Source organism: Solanum lycopersicum, chromosome 1 (assembly GCF_036512215.1).
Source record: "Solanum lycopersicum chromosome 1, SLM_r2.1".
NCBI lineage: Eukaryota > Viridiplantae > Streptophyta > Magnoliopsida > Solanales > Solanaceae > Solanum > Solanum lycopersicum.
The window spans coordinates 93,447,262-93,472,487 of NC_090800.1; the positions used below are offsets into that span (position 1 = coordinate 93,447,262).

At 28.6% G+C, this 25,226-nt stretch overlaps 2 protein-coding genes and 2 long non-coding RNA genes across 4 annotated transcripts; 2 read left to right on the top strand and 2 right to left on the bottom strand.

Moving 5' to 3' along the window:
- Positions 1-1,807: 1,807 nt before the first annotated feature.
- On the top strand, positions 1,808-5,134 carry LOC109119321 (uncharacterized). The gene is made up of 2 exons (XR_002026696.3): positions 1,808-2,034; positions 4,916-5,134. It is a non-coding gene; the product is annotated as an uncharacterized lncRNA (long non-coding RNA).
- A 2,827-nt stretch (positions 5,135-7,961) lies between these two features.
- On the top strand, positions 7,962-14,928 carry LOC112940547 (uncharacterized). Its single transcript, XR_011212220.1, has 2 exons — positions 7,962-8,315; positions 13,271-14,928. It is a non-coding gene; the product is annotated as an uncharacterized lncRNA (long non-coding RNA).
- Positions 14,929-17,105: 2,177 nt separating this feature from the next.
- LOC101251524 (auxin-responsive protein SAUR21-like) lies at positions 17,106-17,402 on the bottom strand. The gene has a single exon (XM_004231395.1). The coding sequence runs from the start codon at positions 17,400-17,402 to the stop codon at positions 17,106-17,108; it is 297 nt and encodes a 98-aa protein (XP_004231443.1).
- A 6,227-nt stretch (positions 17,403-23,629) lies between these two features.
- Positions 23,630-24,302, bottom strand: LOC138337055 (auxin-induced protein 15A-like). The gene has a single exon (XM_069290636.1). The coding sequence runs from the start codon at positions 24,184-24,186 to the stop codon at positions 23,884-23,886; it is 303 nt and encodes a 100-aa protein (XP_069146737.1). The 5' UTR covers positions 24,187-24,302; the 3' UTR covers positions 23,630-23,883.
- Between the last annotated feature and the right edge of the window lie 924 nt (positions 24,303-25,226).

Below are 25,226 nucleotides of genomic sequence, written 5' to 3' on the forward strand. Positions count from 1 at the left end.
GACTTTATAATTCGAGGATGAATTAATGCATAAATCTTGTTACTTATCAAAATCCTCAGAGAATCTGTGGCACAGATCTCATAAATTAATTTTTTCTTTAACAAAATCAGAGTTGACTTAGTAGATTTAAGTAATATTCAGTTCATTTAAGTGAAATTAATTTGTTAATGTGGAGAAACGCAACTTGCAGCAACCGTACTATTAAATTAGGTGAACATTAATATATATGGTGAATCAATTACACTTACATTGTTTTATTTTTCTCTTTTTATTTGTTTGTGTTAACTTAATTTGAAATGAAATTTAAAGTGCTTTTTTGAAATTTTATTTTATTCTAATTATGTAGGTATAATATTAGGAGGCAATACTAATTATAGAATGTAATATTTTATTTTTAAAAATGGAAAAGAAAGAATGTCAATTAACTATATTATATGTAACTATTTTATATATATATATAAATATTTATACTTGTAGTGTATTCACAGAGCTTTAAACTCTTTATAATTAACTAGTTATGATTTTTTCTAATAAAATATGTTTTAAGCAAATCATAAAGTAAATTGTAATAAAAGTGCAACACCCTTAGCCATTTATTTGGAGTCATTTCTATTAAATTAATTTTATTAATAATATTTTAAAATTTTAAAGATAGTATGAAATGAAGAAATAGAACCCATGAAGAAGGGACTATTTATTTCTTCTCATTCCGGGGGTTACGCAAAGAGCACATGTCCTTAATTAGAAGTACATGCATTTGAACTTTGAAGTCTTTTGTTTATTTCATTTGTTTAAAAAATTGATTAAATTTTATACTTTTTTTATGTTTTTTTTATTTGTCTATTTTTGAATTGACATACCTTATTAGAAGAATAATGAATGATGTTATAGACTTACCATTTTACTTTTATTAATTATGAAGTGAATGAAAAATTTCATATTTTTAAAAGTAATTGATCATTTAATTGAAGATATAATAAGTAAAAGAATTAGTCATTTCTTGATTTGTCAAAATAAATAAGTAATTAGAGATAATTATAATAGAAAAAATAAACAAATAAAAAATAACAGAAAAAGTACAGTATAAAATTTATTTTTAAAACCTACATTTTCAACGAGATTATTTTTTATTTAAACTCAAAATCTCTTGACAAAATAAAAGAATCGCGACCATCTACTCATATTGGTCATTCTTTTTCTTTTCCTCTCTTTTCGTGTGTGACTTCTCATCACATGGACGTGGTGCGGCAATGTAAAATCATTTTATTTTATAGGTTCCCATTAAAATAAATGATTAAATTAATTAATTTTTTAATATAATTTTTAAAATTATTTAATTTTGCGATTAAATATTTTCTTTTGATTCTTAAAACGGTAAGTATATCACATAGTCAAAGGAATAATTTGATTTATGAAAGGTAGTGCATTGATTGTTTGAATTGTAAGCGATAATTAATTGTCCTAACAAAATTATGTATCTTTCTTTTGTCTTTATTAAAAAGTCATATTCCTTAATTATTAGTTTACCTAATTCATCTTAATGATTATCTGATTCCAAACCTAGATGACAGCCTAATTACTCTTGGATCTTCATATTAATCAGGGCTCCTTTTGTATCAAATTATTTGTAATATTCTAATCATGCATCACTTGGAAGTATAATAATAATTATAGGACTTCTTTAAAATTATTCTTCGTACCTTTATCTATTGAAGTTATTTTTATTTTTATTTTTTAGCAAAATAAATAATTTAACATACTTTTTTTTTAGCTATAACAAACAAAAGAATTGGAATTCCATTTGATTGTAGTGGTAAGCTTTGTACATACAGTTAACCTTCTCAGAGTGAGAAAAAAAGAATGAAAGGGGAAAAAGACTAATTAATTGCTTCATCATAAGGAATTGTTCAATCGAGAAGTGACATGGAAAAATGCATCCTCGTTGCAGGGTATTGTGAGACCGCCCATTGAATGTTGGAATCCAAATTCTTCCTCAGCTTTGTGAAGCAATTCCTGGAACGAACTGTGATTCAGGTACGCAATTGGAACTACGTATCGTTTTTTCTCTGTTTCTCCAACGTAAACTGCTAAATGTCCTTTTGGTACATCTGTTATTTGACTCCGAGCAACAGCAGAGTGTAGTTTGTGAAATTGCTTCAAACTGGAAATAATTGACGGTAAACGAATAATGCCCATCACTAGATCTTTGATTTTGAAGGTAAGTTTTGGTATTTGATGTGAGAGGAATAATGCACTGAAGGTGTTTGATGATTTGACTGAGTTGTTCTAGTCTATATATTTATAGAGAGTCTGCTTGCAAATTGCAATAGGTTGCGTGCCACGGCAGGTCAATTGGTTCCATGTGGGAGAGTCCCTACTTCACATGCTTCATATTCTTACCTGATATAAGTAGTGCGGTATGGGTTGTTATAGTTCCAATGCGTGTTGCATCGTAAATAGGTCTTCTTTTATAATGGAAAAAATAAAAGATACGTATAAAATTTTATTGTACGGAGCGCGTGTAAGGTTCTGGAACTTGCCGAAAAGACTTGAATAAAGTTGTATGTTGCTAGCAGTCTTAGCTGCTAGTAGAGGTATCAAACGAGCCAATGTAATTAAACTAAAAAAAAAATACTAGTTTTAAACTTAGATTTTGCCACCTCTTTTAAGTTTTGGCCAAACTAATTAGTTAGGAGTCTGAACTAATTAGTTGCCAATTATAGGGAGAACAGTGGTCCTTTTGGCGCATAAATACAATTACTTGGAGAGTTTGTTCTACTCTACCATCCACTCATTTTTATCTATTCCTGAATTTTGGTGATGACGGATGGCCATAAGATGGTTATATCTATACCACTATTCTCCCATTGTTTCCACTTTAGGCATGTATATGTTTATCCATATATATATATATAATTCTTGTACACTATACTATTTGGGAATGTCTAATAATACTTGAGTATTTTTAATTTTACATTTAATTCTTAATTTACCCTTATTATTAGTTATACTCATTTTCATATTTTTCAAAACCTTGCATTTATTCTGTTTAGAGTTTCTTAAGAAGCGTGTAAGTTAATACTCCCTCTATTCCTATTTATTTGTCCACTTTTGAATTGACACACCTATTAAGAAAATAATTAATGGCATAGTGAATTTACTATTTTATCCCTATTAATTATGAAGTGGAGGGTATAATGGGTAAAAAAGTTATCCTTTCTTGATTTGTCAAAATGAATAAGTAATTAAGAATAATTATAAAAGGAAAAGTGAACAAGTAATTAGGGACGAAGGTAGTAGTTGACTAGGATTATTGGACAGAGAGACTATGGTTTGTGCCAAAAATAAAAAATAAAATTTTTATCACTATATGTGCACTTTGACCATGCTGCCTTCTTGTGATCTTGTCGTTGTTGATTGGTGAATTAAGTGTAAAGAGTCCTTAGAGGTAACTGCCCACATTCATGTGATTTGATAAGCCATTGTTTCCACTTGTGCTAATAATTATCGGTGTTGAATTCTTTAATTTGGCAGTCAACTAGTTGCAAGTGGCAACTTGCATGAAGATAGTATTCTCTGAGTAGTAATTTTTACTTCGTTAATTTACATGATTAAATTTATTAAGTATTTAAATTTTTACTCAGTAGGATATGTGAAAAAAATATATTTTGATAATGTTGTGAGACTCCAATTCAATATTTCTATATGAAAGGTTCTTAAAAGAAAAGAAATATCTTGACCACTACTTCAATATAGAAGTGCTTTGACATCTTCTATGCTAAATTTGTAACCCAAATCAAGACAACTGAACAAGCTCACTGTATATGCAAAAATTAGTTTAATTTATGCTTGCTGATGATCAAAAAAAAAATTAAAAAAATTGCCTACTGTATTTTCTGGAATAAGGCTTTTTTAAAAAAAAGTTAAGTGGAGTCAAAAAAATCAAGGCCACCCCTTTTTGAGAGATTTGTGTTCTCATTCCCAAATTGGTTTAGATTATTTAGGACTTAGCAAAATAGTATGTTCCTTCTTTTCTTGGTTTTTTGGTTACCAAAGAGTGTTTGAATCCAATGCACTACATGAAATCCCAAACAAGGTTCATTGGCGCTACAAACAAAGTTTTCTCCATACTCGAAGCTTGAACCTGAAATCTCTAGTTAATTAAAACAATCTTATCATTGCACCACAATCCAAGTTGTACTAAGTATTCCTTCTTGACTATGATAATGAGACGGGAGTGGTTGCTAGTTGAACTCACAGGCTGTTCTAAGATTTCAATTTATTGAGGTTTAAGGTTCGAGGACAATGAAAAATGTTTAAAAAAAAATAAAAAATTGATTGTATATTTTCTTTCCAATTCTCTGAACAATATTAACCAGAGGAAAACTTTGAAGATATTAAATTTACAGCTCTTGCATGACAAGAGGAAAAAAAATCAAATCAAAATAAAAGAAAGAACACTTGTTCGTATCATAAACATGTGTTCAATCGAGAGGTGACATGAAAAAATGCGTCCTCATTGCAAGGTATAGTGAGACCGCCCATTGAATGGTGATATCCAAACTCTTCCTCTGCTTTCTGAAGCAATTCCTGGAACGAAGTTTGATTTAAGTATGCAATTGGAACAACGTATCGTTTCTTCTTCTCTGTTTCTCCAACGTAAACCGCAAAATGTCCTTTCGGTACATCATTTGAAATTTGATTCCTCATAAGAACAGAGTGTAGTTTGTGAAATTGCTTCACACTTGAAATAATTGATGGCAAACGAATAATACCCATCACTAGATCTTCTAATTATGACTGAAAACTGGTACTTGTGAAGAATAACTTAAGTTGTTTAATGATTTGACTGACTTGTTATGGTTCTCTGAAGTTTGTAAATTTAAGGTTAATATTTATAGTGATGTGCTTGCAGGTCAGTTGTCCTTGTGGACTATATAATTTATGGCATGTGAAAAAGGGCCTACTTCACATGGTGAGTATTTTATTTAACATTTACAATTTCCAATTGATTGAGTAATATAGTGATGAGGGTGGCCATAAAGTGGTAATATATATACCACTATGCTCCCATTGTTTCCACTTTTGACAAATACAATATGCATATTTATCCACATTATATTTTTCTACCAAATTGTAACTCCCATGCTGCCTTATTGTTGTTAGAGGTTCTCCACGAAAGTGCAAGTCCTTACAAGTACAAGTAGTTTCTGAAGTCACCACGTATATATTTCTGTTTTCCATAGTTGTGAAGCCATTATTTTATTGTCTAATATCTTCACAATTTGTGTCAGCTTATGGCACAATAAAGAATTCTACCCTTCTGCTCAATTATTGTTGTTGTTGAAGTTTCTAATTAAGTTTCCAACCGGTGGCAACTTGCATGGAAATAACCACTAAAAATTGAAGCGTTAAGTACTCCTTCATCCTTAATCAAGAGGTCTTAGGTTTGAGTCCTCACGGATACAAAATCACCTTTGTTAAGAAGCGCTTTACCTAATGTGGATCTTTTTAGTGCGAATCGAAATTTAATCGAACTATAATATAAATACTGAACACCGAGTGAAAAACAAAAAAAAAATTGTAAAAACTTTTGGCGGTATTTATTTAATAAATGTATGTGACGCACCCTTCATGTGTTGGGTTGATCTTCCTTTTACTTTAATGTTATTTTATTTTTTATCATGGTTGTAATACAATAAATCATGACATCTATCCGTACTTTATATCTTTTCTGAAATTTCAATTGATAAAGAACATATTTTTTAAATTACTCTTTGTTCAGTGGTGTACATAAAATTTTTTTTTATAACGATTTTACTATTTAAAGGTATCACCATTTAAAGGAAAAGGACAACAGGAGAACCAATAAAACTTTTGCTTTTATGACTCCAAAAATTTGAGACCTCGTAAATATATAAATATTTTAGAATAGGTAATCTCTCCGTTGATATTGGGAAAGAGACAGTGGCGGACCCAGGAATTTAAGGTTGTGGGTGCTCTAAGTGAGAATATAAAAATATGTGTTAGGCGGACCCAGGAATTTAAGGTTGTGGGTGCTCTAAGTGAGAATATAAAAATATGTGTTAACAATGAGATTCGAACCTTGATACAACAACAATAAAAGAGTTTTAAGTACCCATCCAAGAATCATTGGGCCAGCTAAATTTATTTATTGGGTGCTCTATGTTAATTTTATACAAATATCAATCAGTTTCTACATAGATATATATATTCCGTAACGAAGTTAATGGATGCTCGAGCACCCGGCGGATACCACGTGGATCCGCCGGAAAGAGAAGACCTACATAATAGATCTTATTAATGTGACTTGCAACAAAAGGAAATGAAAAGGACGAAAAGATAATTTCTATGTGAACAAAAACAAATTTCCGTATTATTAAGTTTGAACAAACCACCAAATGATTTAATTTATTAAGTAAGGACTAAACACTTAATAAAATAAATTGCTTAAATTGACCAATATCCACTACCTGTCTGTATATTCATTTTGTACATAGTATAGTTCTCCGCGTATATTGGATTTTAAATTTACAAACACACATAAGTTACTACAAAGAAGTTGCCAAAAGGAAAAGAAATCATTAGGCACATTTATGATTTTATGATAAGCCATTATTGTGTGCGTCTGCAGATTGATGATGGCTCATAAATTTGTTACTCTATCCGCGTTTTTAAAGATTCTTAGATGGATGTTTTGGTATAATCAAAAAGAGATATAATAGTATAAGATTAGAAACACATAAAGGTAAAATTGAATTTTGTGGCAATTAAGATGAGTAATGCCAAAATAAGATTAGGCATGTGAACTAAAGGTGCATTGATGCATATAAAAAAGAAGCAGAAGCCGTAGGGAATATTAGCTTTGTGTCGTCTGAATCAACTTATTTTAGATTTTTTAAAACTAAAATAGATTTTAAACAGATTTGTAATGTTTGAATAAAGTTAAAAAGTACTTATTTTAAAGTCATAATAACAAAATAAGCCAAAAAAATTATAAGTCATAAATCAAAAATTAATCCAAATAGACCCTTGTACTAAATGATACTTTCTTTGTTTTATGATAAGAGGTATTTTTAGCTTGAACACATTTCTTAAGTAAATTACTTCTCCACATTACTAAGATAAGTGTTTCAAATTTGTTGTTAATTCACAAAACAAAGATAAAGAGTTTGAAAAAATTTCAGTTTACCTTTACAATTAATTCTTTGAAAGTATAATTAAGAGGGTGTTTGGATTGTCCTAAAAGTAAATTAAATCTAATTTTAAGTCAATTTTTTAACTTTTAAAAAAATTTGACAAATATGAAAATAAATAAAAAATAACTTAAAAATAAATTTAAAACTAAAAATAGGTCTCTCCTATTTTTTATTTTTATTTTTTGCTTAAAAGTTATTTTAATTTAGCTAGTATTATTTTTTTAAGCTAATCCGAACAAGCTGTAGTAAATTTGAAAGAAAACTCATCCGCCATTAATATTGGTAGTGGTGTATAAGGCACACAACTAGAGTGCAGTGCTAAAAAGTTTAAAGGGTAAATTAATAAAAATGTTCTTCTCTGATTTTGATTAGTAATATGAGATGGATTAATTATTTTTACTAATTCATTGTTAATCAACTAACTACATTAAAAAAACCGTAACTCCTCAATGATTCTTGATTACATAAAATTTCATTTACTTAAAATAAGAGATTAATCGAAAGAAAAAAATTTAATGCCTTTTTCATTATATGAAACTCTACTTATTTAAAACACAATAAATAAATAAAAATTCACTTATTTTAAAATAGAGTGAAGAAACTAGAAGTAATATTTATTACCTTATTTGTTTTAGTTTATGTTAAAATTTCAAAATTTAAACTTAGTGACCTCAAACACAAAAGCATAAAGTTTATATATTTGAAACATATATAGAAGTCCTAGAAATCACAATAATAGGCAAATTGAGTTGTTAGTAAAGAAACAAAGTTACATTTTCTTTTCGAAGATAAATGAAAAAATTGTAAAAAAATAATAAAATGATTGTATTCCAATCCAGTGAACATTAATGCACATAAATTTACAGCTCTTGCATTGCAAGAGGAAAAAAATGAATGAAAGAGAAAATCAGTAATTAAGTTCTAATATATAGTCTGTTAACTAATACTGATTCTTCATAAGGAATTGTTCAATCGAGAAGTGACATGAAAAAATGCGTCTTCGTTGCAGGGTATCGTGAGACCACCCATTGAATGTTGAAATCCAAATTCTTCCTCTGATATCTGAAGCAATTCCTGGAACAAACTGTGATTCAGGTATGCAATTGGAACTACGTATCTCTTCTTCTTCTCTGTTTCTCCAACGTAAACTGCAAAGTGTCCTTTTGGTACATCTGATATTTGCTTCCTACTTAAAACAGAGTGCAGTTTGTGGTACTGCTTCACACTTGAAATAATTGGTGGTAAACGAATAATACCCATCACTAGATCTTGTTATTAAAGGCTTGTTAATGACTTGAGAAAGATAATGCAGTTGAAGTGTTTGATGATTTGTCTGACTGTCTATTTATAATAGCTACTGGAAGATGATGTTGCGTTCCACCGCAGCTCAGCCTGTCCTTGTGTACAATTGGTAATCATGTGAAATGGGTCCAACTTCACATGTTTGCTTCATCATCAACAAATAAAATACTCCTATCCAATTCCCAGACCATTATTGAATTCCTTCCAAAATCTGATGAAACAGCCAAATTGTGAATTTAAGTTCCTTCCCCACACGACTTTGACCTGATTACGACTACTTGGTTCAAAACTCAATAAAAAGATAAAAAGATAATGTTAGGTAATTATTCTTATGTTTGATATTTGATGAACAGAGTTACTTGATACTATTATTGGTGGGATATGACATATATCTCATAGAATTAATCAAGATGTGTTAAAGCTGACTCGAATATCACGGTCGTGTAAAAAAATAAAATGTATATTGTTTGGCTCAAAAAGATAAAAGTAATGAGAGCTAATTAATCAAATTGAGTCTGCCATTTATATCCACTTGATTATTTTTTCCTTAAATTTTGGTGGTATCTATCTACTATGTATACCACCATTCACCCATTGTTTGTACTACGCAGTCTTATTCTTTTCTGGTATCAAATTGCAACTCCCATACTGCATTGAAGTACGTTACAAGTTAGAACTATGTATAAGTACTTCTACTTCTGCAAAAAGTTATGAAGTCATTACTCATTAATGATGTAAAGATAACTTTAGCCTTCCTATCTTCTGCGGAAATAAAGGCATGCCCACATATATGTATTTTGGTCTATAATTTTCATAAATACACAACAAATTTTGTATTTTTGGGGTTGAATATTCAAACTTAATTATACACAAGTATATGTTCCAACTAGTGGCTATTGCCTACTTGCATGAAAATAGCATTGTTTCTATGAAGACATTATTAATTCATTAACGAGCTTCCACGATAAAGTTGCCGGATCAAGAAAATGAATTAATTCTTTTCGTGCATTTACAAAGATCTTTATTTCTATAATAAAATATATGTGAAATTAGGTCTTAGGCCTAACTAACACCCTAAAAGCTAGCTCAAAGGGAGGAGGATTGTCCAAGCCTTATAAAGAGTCCACACATCTCATTAATCACCGATGTGGGACTTTTGTCATTCTTTAACACCCCACCTCACGCCCAGTGCTTAGCATGTGGTGCGTGGGCAATTTTGATTTTGGGGAGTCCAATATCGGGTGAAACGGACCCTGCTCTGATACCATGTGAAATTAGGTCCTAGGCCTAACTCACACCCCAAAAGCTAGCTCAAAGGGAGGAGGATTGTCCAAGCCTTATAAAGAGTCCACCCATCTCATTAATCACCGATGTGAGACTTTTGTCATTCTTTAACAAAAACATCATTTTCTTTTTATCAAAATGGTAAAGAGATTTAATGGAATAATGCACAACTACCCATCAATCTATGTCCGAAATCTCAAAGACACACTTATACGATACTAAGGATCTATTACCCCTGAACTTATTTTATTTAATAATTTTCTACCCCTTTTCGTCGTACGTAGCACTATCTTATGGGCCCAACGCGGATTGACTTTTTTTTCAAGCTAATGCCACGTAGGTCGAAAAGGGATAGAAAATTACTTGTAAAATAAGTTCAGGGGTAATAGAACATCTATATAGTATAAGTGTGTCTCTGAAATTCCAGATTGAAAAAGTACTTGTGCATTTTCTCAGATTTCATTTACTACTATTCCTCTCTTGATTATATGAAATTAAAGTAAAAAATGGAGAACGTTTTGATTAAGAAAGACAAGGATTTTATCTTGACTAACTACTCCTAATAACTATATTTCGATAAAAGATCAAATGATTAGATTTCCTTATTATTAATTCTGCTAAAACAGAAGATGGAATAATTAAAGAAATTTCTTTGACATACTATTCCTAGTAGTCGACCCAGATATCAGATGATTAAAAAAATGAAATTCCATGTCAACATAATTAATTAGCTTGACTAACTAAACTCATAGTAATAAATTAAAAATTCTGACATGAAGTTGTTGAAGGAGGCGTAGTTATATTAACCAAGCACACCAAAAAAGTATTTATTCGTATCAAATTGAGACGGAATTATATGATTAATTCGTAAAAAATTAAGCAACACTACACTAAAAACTGTTTGCATAAGCAAGTAAAATATATTTCGAAGACAATGAGAAAGTGTAAAAAGATTGATTGTGTATTTTTCTTTTGCATTTCTCTCAATTATTAATATACGAATGTAACTTTCGTAGAACTAGTACATGAAGTTCTTTTTTGTTGCTTGAATATTTGATATTTTAATAAAAGGAGATTTTACAACTATAACATACATCTAAATTTCAAAATATTATAACGGTGACTTACAACTAATGAAAATGAAACGAAAAGGGAAAAACACTGAGTGTGAACAAAAACATTTCTGTACTATAAGTTTGATCTAACAACCCAATGATTTGATTAAGGAACGACTAATAAATATACATAATAAATTATACTAGCTGTACGTATATTCTTTTGTACATAAATTTAATTCTCCGCGTATATACCACTTCGAAATTTATGAAACACATTAATTATTCTGTATTGAGCTATAAGCCTACAACTACGAAGTTGCCTGATCAAGGAAATGAAAAAGAAAAAGCAATTAAGATTTTTTCATAAGAATTCAAAATAAATTGGAAGTAAATCACATGATACCAATATAACAGAATTTGTGATCCAGATAATAAAAGATCAAATCATTGGGGAACCATTTTCTATTTAACTACAATCAGATCGACTTTTTCTTAGTATAGTTATTATAATCATTATGAAAGAAAAAATAAATGTAAAAGAACTTCTTAATATTGTGGACCGGAGACGGGCGTTTTGACATTCAATTAATTCAGATATATGAGAGCAGGTCTCACTTTAGAGGTAAAAGTAAAACACTTTCTATCAAAAACAAGTTTAATATTTCGAGTTCAAATTCAATAACTCTTATTTAAGTGTAGACGACTTTAACAAATGTGGAGGAATATAAAATTTGTTGACAGTTGGCATTACTTACTATTGGAATTAATTATACTTATGGAATATGTAGGTTTGCTTAATCTAATTAACATTGTTACAAGTTTAAATTTACAAGTCTTCGACTCCACAGCCATCACTGTTGATGCTGTTCAATAACTAGATTTAATTTCCTTAATATTAATTCTGCGAGAAGAAAAGAAGGATTCTAAGAATTTTCTCGACAACTAACACAACATTTATACATAAATGCTTTGACATCATTTTCATTTTTTTAAAAAAATATAATACATAAATGTATCCTTTAATTTGACTTCATTTTCATATTTATGTTTTTTAATTTTGGATATGCATAAGTAGACACTTAAATTTGTATAAACTTGAACAAATAATGAGTCCTACGTGACACAATACACGTAGAACAAACAATGACATGTAGGACATGTGTGTATTTGTTCAACTTTATACAAGTTTAAGTGTCTACTTATGCACACCCAAAATTGAAGGACGTAAATGTGATTTGAAGCCAACTTAAAATGTATATTTAAAATGCCTATAAAAATGATTGAAATTCCATGTAAACATAATCAACATCAATAATTATACTTTAGAATAAATTAAAAGAATTTCCTAATTTCACATGTTGGAACAAAAATAAATAAATTCCTTCACAAGTAGTTTAAGTATTTTAATTCTGAACACATATAATAAAAAAAATTAACTATCAACTAAGAGTACAATATTACTTCCATTTTTCTTTTTAATCTTGTCGGCTCCATAATTAAAATGATTTCTATAGAAATATTTAAAGTTTATTTTATATCATAAATTTTAAAAATCATCTCTTTTTCTTAAAACTTGTATCAATCAAATGCGATAATAACAGAAGAAAAAAACTTGTATCAATCAAATGCAATAATAAGAAAACTAACATATTAGCCGTATAATTCCACAAAATTGAACCTGTATAATTAATTAGTGTTTAGAGACGGAAGAGCGAAAGGAATAACTGATTGTTAAATTCTACTGATTTAAGAAAATTAGCAACTCATTATTCTTAAACAGTTTAGTCACTCCTGACTCAACAATGTTAAAAAAAAAAAAATATGCCTTAGGCTTCAAATTTAAGGGGTTTCATTTTTTATAATAATAGATTATAAGTTATTATTTTTTAATAAATATTAAATATTATTTGTAGAAAAAGCAAACATTTCATGAAAAATAAATGAATTATTAAAAGAAATTTGACATATTTAAAGTATTATATTTCATAAAAAATAATTAAAAATAAAAATAATTATATTATCAGATGAAAATTAAAAACAAATTCTATAAAAAGTATTAACCATTTAAATTCAAAGCTCTGTTTAATTTTTTCTTTAGGCCACTGATACATTGAGTCGCCCCTGAGTTTACTATAAGCAACTAAAATAATTTACGAAGACAATGAAAAATTGTAACAAAGAATGAGTGTATGCTTTGCAATTCTTTTATCATTTAATTCACATAAATTTACAGCTCTTGCAAAAGTAGCATTGCAAGATGAAAAAAAAAATAATAATGAAAGAAGAACAGTAAGATCCATATAATCTGTTTCTAATGACTAATATAATGCTGCTGTATCTTAATTGCTTCTTCATGAGGAATTGTTCAATCGAGAAGTGACATGGAAAAATGCCTCCTCATTGCAGGGAATTGTGAGACCACCCATTGAATGTTGAAACCCAAATTCTTCCTCTTCTTTCTGAAGCAATTCCTGGAACGAACTGTGATTCAGGTATGCAATTGGAACTACGTATCTTTTCTTCTCTGTTTCTCCAACGTAAACTGCTAAATGTCCTTTTGGTACATCTGATATTTGATTCCGAGTAACAACAGAGTGTAGTTTGTGAAATCGCTTCAAACTAGAAATAATTGATGGTAAACGAATAATACCCATCACTAGATCTTGATTTTGAAGATAAGTTATTAGAACTTGTTGAGAGGAATAATGCACTGAAGGTGTTTGATGATTTGAGTGAGTTGTTCTAGTCTATATTTATAGGGTTTGCCCACCTGTCTCATGTGATAACGGCCCTACTTCACATGCCTCATCAACAAATTAAAATGTTTCCCTTTGAATAACTAAGTCTACAAGTTGTTACATTGTGGTTTGCTTGCACAATTACCATTTATATCCATCCAATCATTTGATGGACAATCTCACCAAAAGTAACTCACTAGTTTTTACTAAGAAAACAAGTTAGATTTTGCTAGACGTCGTCATACTAGGCTTGTCTAGTGTCAGTTATTGCATAGAAATAAAGTTTTTACGCTGTACGCATCCAAAGAATAGTAACTGCGAATTTTCCTTGTCATTTTTTTTTTTTAAAAAAAAGTGGAAACAATTACTTTGAAAGTTTCTAATCTTCTATGAATCCACTTGACTTGATTATTATCTAGTCCTGAATTTTGGATGGCCATAAACTGTCTGGTTATATATATACCACTTTTCTCCCATTGTTTCCACTTTGGACATGTATATATTAAAAAAAATATTGTTTGTGTCAAAATATGAAACGAACCAACAAACAAATAATTATATATGTTTGCTCTATAATTCTTTACTAGTATCCAATTGCAACTCCCATACTGCCTTCTTGTCCTTGGGGTTGTGCAAAAAGTTGTGAAGTCATTTATCATCTAAACATATTTTTTGGTGCAAATTCCTTTGCGGAAATAACTGCATGCCCACCTCTATCTGTCTTGCTCTTGATTTTTCAAAATATGACAGCACAACAAATTCTGCATTTCTCAACTTAATTACATATATGTTCCCAAACTAATGGCTACTTGCATGGAAATAAACGAGTGGTAGCTTTACCATTTGGTGATCACCATATTGTGAATTGTATGATACTCTTCTTACTTAAAAAGTTTAAGTCGCTAGAGAGATCATATGTTCGATTCTTTTTCTTAATGAGCCAACCGCATTTCTTTTTTTATAATGATGTGATGTCACGTGTCCAAAATATCTACGTATTTGAATTCATTGAAGTGTGAGATCATCTCATTTGAAAAATTGACCTACTAGAAATTTAATGATAGGTTCCACATTATAGTCATATTACGAGCTTTTGTACTCTCTAGAAAGAATCACATGTTTATCACTAAACTATATCCGCTACAATCCAACTATTACATACAAATGTAACTTTTGTAGAACTAGGACGTGAATTTTAATTTTTTTTGGTTGCATGAATATTAGCTATTCAATTAAAAAAAAGGAGATATTACAACTATAACATACATCTAAATTTCAAAATATTAGAACGGTGACTTACAACTAATGAAAATGGAAAAAAAGAAAGAAGGGAAAAAGCACTCAGTGTGAACAAAAACATTTTGGTACTATAAGTTTGATCTAACAACCCAATGATTTTACCAAGTAACGACTAACAAATATACATTATAAATTATACTTTTGTACTTAATTTAACTCTCCGCGTATATATCATTTTGAAATTTATGGAGCAAATTAATTATTCTGCCTATAACTACGAAGTTGCTGGGTCAAGGAAATGAAAAAGAATTTGTGCATTTATGATTTTATCATAAGATTTTAAAATAAATTGGAAGTACATCACATGTTACCAATATCACAGAATTTGTGATCCAGATCCAGATAATAAAAGATCAAATGATTGGAACCATTTTTTATATTACTAAAATCAGCGTGACTTTTTCTTAATAGAATCATTATTAAAGAAAACTTAAATGTAAACGAATTTCTTGATACTCTGTACAGGAGATGCAATTTTGGGGTTCGCTTAATTTAGATGTATTGCTTTCTGGCAAAGTCGAATTCAAGACCTCTGATTTAGTGGTAGACGAGCCGTTTTCGGCTGCTCGTTTCGTATCTTGAAGAAAGAGTAGGCTTAAGTAATGGAATAGGGGTCAGGTCAATAATAGCTATGCTATTGCCCTACTGATTTAAGGCCTCCGCCCGATCCCGCTGCAGTTTGAGTTTTAGTTGTCTTTCCTGTCGATCTCGGCGAGCCAGTCTTAGTAGTTGCCCTAATAGGAGGAGGGCCCTATAATTTTGTCTCAATTAGGCTTTTGACGGAGCGGAGAAAGATCTTATTTGAATTTAGGGGATTCCTCTATAAAGAATAAGGGAGAAGATCTACAACCTGACTAACGACTTTACATTTGCGAACAAATGTGAAGGAATCTAAAATTAGTTGAGAGTTGGCATTACTTACGAATTATATAAATTATTATAAATACTTAGGGATATGTAGGTTTGCTTAATCAAATTAATATTGTCACAAGTTCAAATTTAATTATTAGTCTTCCACTCTACACCAATCACCGCTGACGCTGTTCAATAATTAGATCTTATTATTAATTCTGAAATAAGGAAAATAGGTTTTAAAGAAATTTCTTGACAACTACAACAACAGTTATACAGAAGTGCTTTGACATCATTTTCATTAAAAATAATAATATGAAAATGATTGAAATTCCATCTAAACATAATCAACGTCTATTATTATAATTATACTCAGAATAGATTAAAATAATTTCTACTACAAAAGAATTAGTGAAAATAACCTTCGATTTCATAAATTATTGCCAGTATGTTACTCACAAGTCCTAGCTAGTAGGCAATTTACCAACATTGTTAAGCAAAATTTAAAAAAAGTAGCTTGGTGTACTAAGCATTCTACTAAAGGGACACAACACTCTAATTAAATATTTATCATTTATAACAATAATATTTTTTTTTCACTTGACCACTTCTAATTCATTTAATTATAAGTTTAATGCATATTACAAAGATAAATTTATTATTCACATATAATACAAGATTTAATGATGGATAATACATTTATCACATATTTTAATACACTTATAATACAATGTGACAATTTTTTATCAAACAAATGTAATAAACAATTATAATTCAAATATTTTGCATACATAATTCACTTTTAATACATGTTATAGATTTATCACAATATTACTATAAATAGTAATAAATAAAAAATATCGCTAAAATCAGTAATTATTTTTAAAAATGTATTTATCCATGTAATCTTTCCTTCTTATATGTAAAACAAATTAAATGTTACTCGAAAACTCCTCTCCACCGCAAAATATTCCTTGTGGATAACGAAACACAAATCCAATGGCCTCTAGTTACAAAATCTCTCTTGCTCTTGATTTTTTAACTAGAAAAATCTTGATATTTTATCTTTAAACACGAAAAAGAAAAATCTTGACAGTTTTAAGTTTAAATTATTTAAACAATTAGATAGAAGGCAAAAACGATACGTAATGACAATGAAGAATGATAAATATTTGATTGAATATTTTTCCTTTCCAGTATTTTTCCCAACAGTATGAGTCAGTACTGTAAAGGGCTTTAATTTGCACATAAATTTACAGCTCTTGCATGGCAAGAGGAAAAAAAGAAAACGTATAATGAACATTATATTATACGTATTGAAAAATAAAAAGAAGAAATCAAACATGCACTAATTAAGCTCTGTTCAATCGAGAAGTGACATGAAAAAAAGCTTCCTCGTTGCAAGGTATTGTGAGACCGCCCATTGGATGTTGAAACCCAAACTCTTCCTCTGATTTTCGTAACAATTCTTGGAACGAAGCATGATTTAAGTATGTAATTGGAACCACGAATCGTTTCTTCTCTGTTTCTCCAACGTAAACTGCTAAATGTCCTTTTGGTACATCTGATATTTGCTTCCTAGTAACAACAGAATGCAATTTGTTGAATTGCTTGACACTTGAAATCATAGATAACAAACGAATACCCATGATCACCTTTTTTTTTTCTTTTTTTTTTGTATTGACTTGATTGTACTAAATTTGGTGTTTGATATAATTGGAAGAACTTGTTCTGAATTGTTTGAAGTGAAAAAAATTAAATGTGTTATATTTATATTAGTTGCATATGTTGAGTGAGACCCTACATCACATGGCATTTGCTCATTTTTGTCCAATTGGATGAAAATGAAATGCAATATTCAATTCCCTATGAAGTCATCACTTCATTAAGGAGCCCACTTGTTTAATTCATATCAAGTTTGATTAATTGAGAAACTTCCATAAAGACTATACTTTTGGAGTTTAACTATCTAATTACCATCGTCATAGCTAATGTTCGTTTTATACAATTATGTATGCGTTCACTCAATAGCATACTAAACAGAGTAAAGGGTGATCAGTTGAACTCCTTGATTGAAAAATTATACTGCGTATATATAAAATACTATAGTGTGTTTAAATAGAGTACACAAGTTAGTTAACCATGCAACTAATTTTATTTATATCAACTTACATTTGAATTTGGGTTGTTTTAATTTGTTGGTGGTCATAATACACAACACCGTCACTTGGCAATTGTTTCCAATTTGGACATAGTTCTCATCCATATTAATGTTTGTGTCTCAAACATGAAACAACATCTCGGGCCCCTATACAAATTTAATTGTGTATAATACACTCAAATTGAAAAATTCTTCATATTTAATTATCCAGTCGTTATCTAAATGTTACTCTTTCTTTTATTATATACATATATTATAACTCTTTCGTGCCTCCAGCCAATTATAATATTTTTGAAAATATATTATAAGTTATATATGTATAAACAATTAACATATTAGTCAAAATTTGTCCGCTTGGTTAATGAGTAACATGAATATACATATTATATAAAATTAACTTGAGCTATATAGACTTACATGAAAAATAATAATGTATATAGTAGATTGCTCACAAAGTTTGTCCTATATAAATTAAATGGATACTATATATGGTCAGGTGATTGAATAATGTTTATTATATTGAACATAAAAAAATAATAATTGTGATTGTATATCCAAACCTAATCAAGTTGATGACTTGTAACAGAAAGGAGTAAAAGGAAAGAAAAAAGATTTCCCAAATGTCAACAAAACTAAATTTTCGTACTTAATTATAATAAATTAGAGCAAACAACCCAATGATTATTTCGTAAAGAATTAATTAACAAACTAACTAAATGGATTATTAGATGGCCACTAATAATGCCAGGATATATATACATATGTATTGTTTGTGCATCTAATTCTCCGCGTTCATATTTACAATTTTAAATTATTATTCCGAATTGATATTTTAAAATTACTTATGAATAGCTAATTATTTTCGAATACGATTAATTTGAATTATACGTTCTCTTACAAAGATAGTAGTTAGTACTATATTGACTAGTTCCAACAAAATAATTTCTTATTCCCCTCTCAACTTAATATAAAAGAAATATTAAAGGAGCTTTATGATTGTATGAAAGAGAGAAGTAATTAATTAATTATATTAACAACTCTTATAAAATTACTTTATTTAAAAGTAGAGTTATCAATCAGAATCAACGTGACATAGTAGAGCTCTGAGAGTTTTATAATTAACAATAATCAGATTTAGATAATTAGATAAAACAAGAATTGGAAGAATTTATAGATGTCCACTAATTTTAAAAGTTTAGCATAAATAACCCCACCGACATGTCATAATTAATTAATTAATTAATTATTCCCAGTGTTGATTAATGATGCTGTAAAGTAGTAGGTTAATTTTTAAATCAAATTAATTAGTACGGCTTTCTCAACACTACTTTTCCACCAAGAATTAATATTCCCTTTTAAATAAACATGAAAAGAAAATCCAGCCATGCAAAGCAGCGTAGAATATTAGTAGCCCCAAAGTAGTGGAAGCAATTTATTTTTTTTAATCATAAATGAGATTATGAGGCGTAAAAGAAATGGATTAACTTATGTATACGAGTCATAGGTATTTATTGATAATTTAGAATAACAAGTTAAATTACATTATGTTTGTAAAAATTAAGTTCATTGCATATATTATTGATGTATATAACTTTAATTGTTCGAAAGTAATATAAATTTTTCATCTTCGAGAAAATATGAATTTATCTTTTTAACTTTTTTTTAAATGTACATTCTTGAAATTACACTCGTTATTGAGATGAAATTGGAGTATTATGATGTAGTAATTTTCAAACAATGTTAGTTATGTTGTGATTTATAAACAATTATTGCATGCAAGTGTAAAATATGGAGTAATTCAGAATAATCACTACTAGAGAAGTAGAAATAGAGGCCTTTCCTTGATGAAATTTTTTTCTTATAAATATCATTTTTCATTATACTAGAAAAATGCATGGTAAAGAAATGATTTTCAATCAAATAGTGAGAAGATTCTTAGTTTTTTTTTTTAAAAAAAAGACTATTGTCTTTTCTTTTCTCATTAGTTCAATTAAAATTTATGTGGAAATAATCAGTGAACTCAAAAAATTTAATGGGAAAATAATAGTTTTTCAGTAATTGAACATGCATATTATTTCATATGGGACTTGGAAGTGAAAAATATATTTCCTTACACCCGTAATTGATTACATTGAACTTAAATGTATATGATCGGTGGTATATATATCAGTTAAAAAAATCAATATAATAAATTACAGTATCAAATTTTGAGCTCATACGCTTAAAAATAGAATGAGTTCAATAACAACAACATTAGTCTTGAATCCACCGCCTCTGAATATTATTGACATCTAGAGATGAGATCCAAATGAGAAATGATAGCTAGGAATGTAGTTTCACTGCATGGAATAGTAAGACCACCCATTGGATGATCAAATCCATATTCATCTTCTGCTTTCCTCAACAATTCTTGAAATAATGGATGTTCCAAATAAGATATTGGAACCACAAACTTCTTATGTTTCTTGTAATACTTCTCTCCCACGTACACTACTATATGCCCTTTTGGTACCTCCAACTTTGTTCGTAAAAGAACATTATACTTAGCTTGTCGAATCATCGCCCTTAGTCCTATAATCCCCATTTATTCACTAATCAAACTTCTTTAGCTAAAAATTTCTTTTTTTCTCGCTTTGACTTGCCTTCCTTATATTTTGGATGAGAAGGAGAAGAAAGAAGTTAAAATTGTTCAATGTTTAGATATGATTGATGAAAAATATAAGTTATATATATATATATAGGATTTGAATTCTATTGGTTGTTTATGAATTGATAGAATAATATTATACTAATTACTATATGGAAAGAAGTGTGGACCCAAAGAAAGCTCGACGGTGGATGTTTCTAATTTTTCTTTTTTTTGTTGCATGCATTATTACTATGATAGTAGCAGTGATATCATACATTTATCAATTGGATCCCCCAACTTGTTGCAGTGTGAATACTTTTGAATGAAATATCTATATATATTTATGGTGATAGCCCATATTTTTTGTTTTAGGTCATACCGCGTATCGCTTTGTAGAATTCGAGCTATTTTTTTAAAAAAAAATTCTTTTTTCATCTTCAAATTTTATTTTGAAATATTTTTAAAAATTATATTTGAATTTACAATAAATTTGACAGTAGTTGAATTTCAAATCAAATCACCTGAATCGGAAAAAATAAAGTGTAATATTTTTTCTTATTGTATTAACGATCCAATACAATGATGTTTCATAAATTAAGAAGGTATTTAAGAATTATTATTTTCTCAAATTTTTACTTGATATATTTTTAATTCAATGTACAAATTTAAATAATAACAATTTATGTCAAAAGGGAAAAAAATAATACAATTGAGGATATTTTAGTCAAAATTTTTATTAATTTAATTTTTAAAAGTAAATGAATAACTTAATCCATGTAACAACCCTAAAATATCTTTTGAACTGAAAGGAATAATAACATACTATATACTATAGATTAAGTTGTAAAAACAATATAGAATTTTACCATATCAATAACTATAATATAAGTTTTGAGTCATGAAATATAATTTTTTTTTTTAAAAAAAAAAATTTTGTTGCACCCAAAGTTCGTGGTATATTCTGCGTCTTGCTAGCTGTTATATATCATTAATTAATAACATCAAGTGTCATTAAATAAACACAATTACGTCGCCATTTCGTGATAAATTTCTTTAAGTGCTATTGTTGATTTGTTTGTTAAATTTTTAATATGTTCCCACCTTGCTCTCTAAGTTTTGCCACTTCAACAAAAGTTATATAGTCAACATAACATAATATATTATACTTTTTTTCATTTTTTTTTTATTGACTTGATACTTGATCACCTTAAGAAATTATTTCTTTTAAATTTATTTTACTATATTAAACTTTCTACTTTTCAAGATAAATATGGGTGGTAAATGGTAATGATCCTCTTAAAAAAATTAACTAGTGACATTAATAAAACGGGCAATTTGTTAATTATAACATTTTTGCTTCTTCACTAATTTTTTTAAAAAATACTGATAACTTAAAAAAATATTGAGAAAGGATAATTTTACAAAAATATAATTTAATATATTTTTGGATTTTTAAACATTCATTTATTTTGAACCATAAGGGAGTGGTAGATATATATTTATTTTGGACCGAGGAATACAATCCTTGTTAATTGTAGAGAAAATGTACAAGTACCCCTCAATCTATATCAAAAAATTTAAAGACATACTTATACTATACTAAGGTCCTATTATTCACCTGAACTTATTTTATAAGTAATTTTGTACCCCTTTTCGGCCTACGTGGCACTAGCTTGAAAAAAAAGTCAACCAGCGTTGGACCTACAAAATAGTGTCACGTAGATCGAAATGGGGTAGAAAATTATTAATAAAATTAGTTCAGGGGTAATAGGACCTTAGTATAGTAATTATTAATAAAATAAGTTCAGGGGTAATAGGACCTTAGTATAGTATACGTATGTCTATAAGATTTCAGACATAAATTAAAGGATACTTGTGCATTATTTCTTAATTGTATATTAACAATGTCTTTTTTTACTTGTTATTTTTGATAAATCAAGATTTATTTATTTTTACTATTATACCTTTGATTATTTATAAGATTAATGTTTTTGAAAAGGGTAGAACCTCTTTATAAGAAAATTGATTTTGAAGTTATATCAATAAATATAAATAAAATGATAAACCCACTATTTCAATTATTATTTTCAATAAATATCCCAAGTCAAAAATAGACAAATAAATAAGGACAAGACATTAATACTTTATGTGGTTAAGATACACTTGGAACAAAATAACTATAAAAAATATTAATTTATTAAAAAATAAACAAGTAAATTTTTTTTAATAAATGTTAATTTGTTAAGAATAAACAAGTAAAAGAACATTTTTACCAAGTACGAGTAAAAATGTCTTTTGTGCCTAGTTATTTAGTAGAGTAGAGCCCAACTTCTATATGTCAATATCTTCAAATAACAATATCTTAGTATACTAAAGTTTTTTTTTTCGAAAATTATTTTTTATAACATTTTCTTAATCTATGATAATAATATCGTTAATATTTTATTATAATAATTAAATAAAATTCAAAAATACTACTTTTATGTATATTTATTTCTGTATATTTATAACGACATCATCATCTTTACCCATTTATACTAAATATCTTCCTTTTGGTAATACAATAGCTAATTATTTTTTATAAAAATAGAATCGTTAACATTACCAATAATTGACAGATATTTTGACCAATATTTTCATAACCTTAAAAAAAAAAGTTGTTTTCTTATGCATTCGACTAGGATAATTTAGCTCATTAATTTACCTATCCGTAATTAGTCAAAACCGTTTTTACTATTTATTTGTGTTTCCAAGCAAAAAATAATACCTTGTGATATCCCATTGTGCGACTAATCATTATTTTCAATCTAAATATAATAATAATCCAACTGATCTTCCCTTCCAAAATAAATAAATAAATTATCAAATCTTTTGTCAGTAATCATTTGGAGGTGCCATTACCATTTAGTAGTTAATTCAACTGGAAATGATGCATTTATTTATATTTAATTACTGTATCTATTATTTTGGTTGTCAGTGCACCTAACCTGGCTAGCTAGTTTTTTTTTTTTTAATTATTATGGTCCATATAATTTTCCAGTTACTAAGATCAAGATCAGGGTAATAATAAAAAACAGGAAAAAGGATTTAGAAAAAAACATTATTTGAATATTGAATATACATATTACATTGGGAATAGTCCATGCTACAAAATTGCATAGATCGAGACTGACCTAGTCAAACTCTCTTAATCAAATGTTTCGAAATAAAGTAACTCTTCGTGGGAAAATGAGAGTTGCATAAATTCGAATGAGTCGAACCAATGAATTCCAGATAGGAATAAAAGAACAGAAAAATCACTAAGTCTATAAGATGAAATAAGTTTACAACACTTTAAAGTCTATGATGACTTTAGTAAAGAAATGAGACTAATAAAGTAATCTTCACTACATGGAATTGTAATACCTCCCATAGGATGATTATACCCAAATTCTTCTTCAGCCCAATGTAACAAATCTTGAAATAAAGGATGATTCAAGTAAGAAATTGGAACAACAAATCTTCTATATGTTTCACCAACATAAACCGCAAAATGTCCCTTTGGTACATCATTTGTAGTAGATGAAATACTTCCATTTCTTGGTGAAATTGTTCTTCTAAGCTTTTCTTTAGCATTTGATATTCCAACTAAACCTCTTCCCATTTTTAAAAAACAAAAAATTTGAGGATAAGTTGATGTTATAATTTGAAATGAATTTGACTTGTGTTTGAAATGGAAGATAGGTAGAGTAGAGTGTATATATATATATAGAGAGAGACATTTCAATCCTCAAATTGGCAATAAATTAATGAAGATTAATGTGTGAAGTTGGCAAACATATCAGGTGAAGAAATTGGCAAAAGACCACATGGTTTTGCCTAATCTATTTCAGGACATCATGTCCTACCACTTTAGGGTACAGCATTAATAAAAATCTTGAATTATTTGAAAAATGTGACATGCTGATTTTTGTTGAACATATCATTAGGTAAATAATTTTTTTTTTCCGTATAAACTTTTAGATGAGATAAATAGTTATTCAGTTTTAATATGTAGTGGTGCGGGCGGATGCAGTCTCGAACAACGGGTTCATTACTTTCCATGCATAGTGTAAATGTATGTGTAAACTCCACTAATATTGCACACAATACTATAGACCCACAATGTTAAAATACAGCAAAATCAAGGCTAAGAATTTTAGAAGTTCGAACCTATAATTTTAAAATCTTAGATCTTTCGTTAACACGGTGCTAGAGAGAAAAAAGACAAAGGATTTCAACTCATGATATATAGATACAATTTTTCTTGACTTTCTATACATAATATAATTTTCAAGCCCTCTACGCAGTACGCACTCTTAGCTAGCCACCCATAGTTATTATTGCATGTTTGTCTCACTAAAAATCCAATCTTGCACAACGTTAGAGGATATGTTCGACGCATAGATAAGTAAATATTGTTATATTTAAATTAATGAATGAGATGATCACGTATCTCAAACAATATCCATAAGACTTTTTGACAAACACTTACTAACTGCACTTCTTGTACCGTTGTTTATTAACAAAAAATAATGTTTCTGGATAATGTGAGGATAACAAAAGTAGCTCATTTTCCTATATTATAGAGGCATTGAACCTGGACTTGGCATTGTTTAAAAAATCAACCTTTTGCCAAATTACCAGAAAAAGTTAGTGGGCTCA

What these genes read in the sequence shown, in the direction of transcription:
- LOC101251524 (XM_004231395.1), bottom strand. Translation starts at nt 17,402, where the DNA reads ATGGGTATTCGTTTGTTATCTATGATTTCAAGTGTCAAGCAATTCAAC.
- LOC138337055 (XM_069290636.1), bottom strand. Translation starts at nt 24,186, where the DNA reads ATGGGAAGAGGTTTAGTTGGAATATCAAATGCTAAAGAAAAGCTTAGA.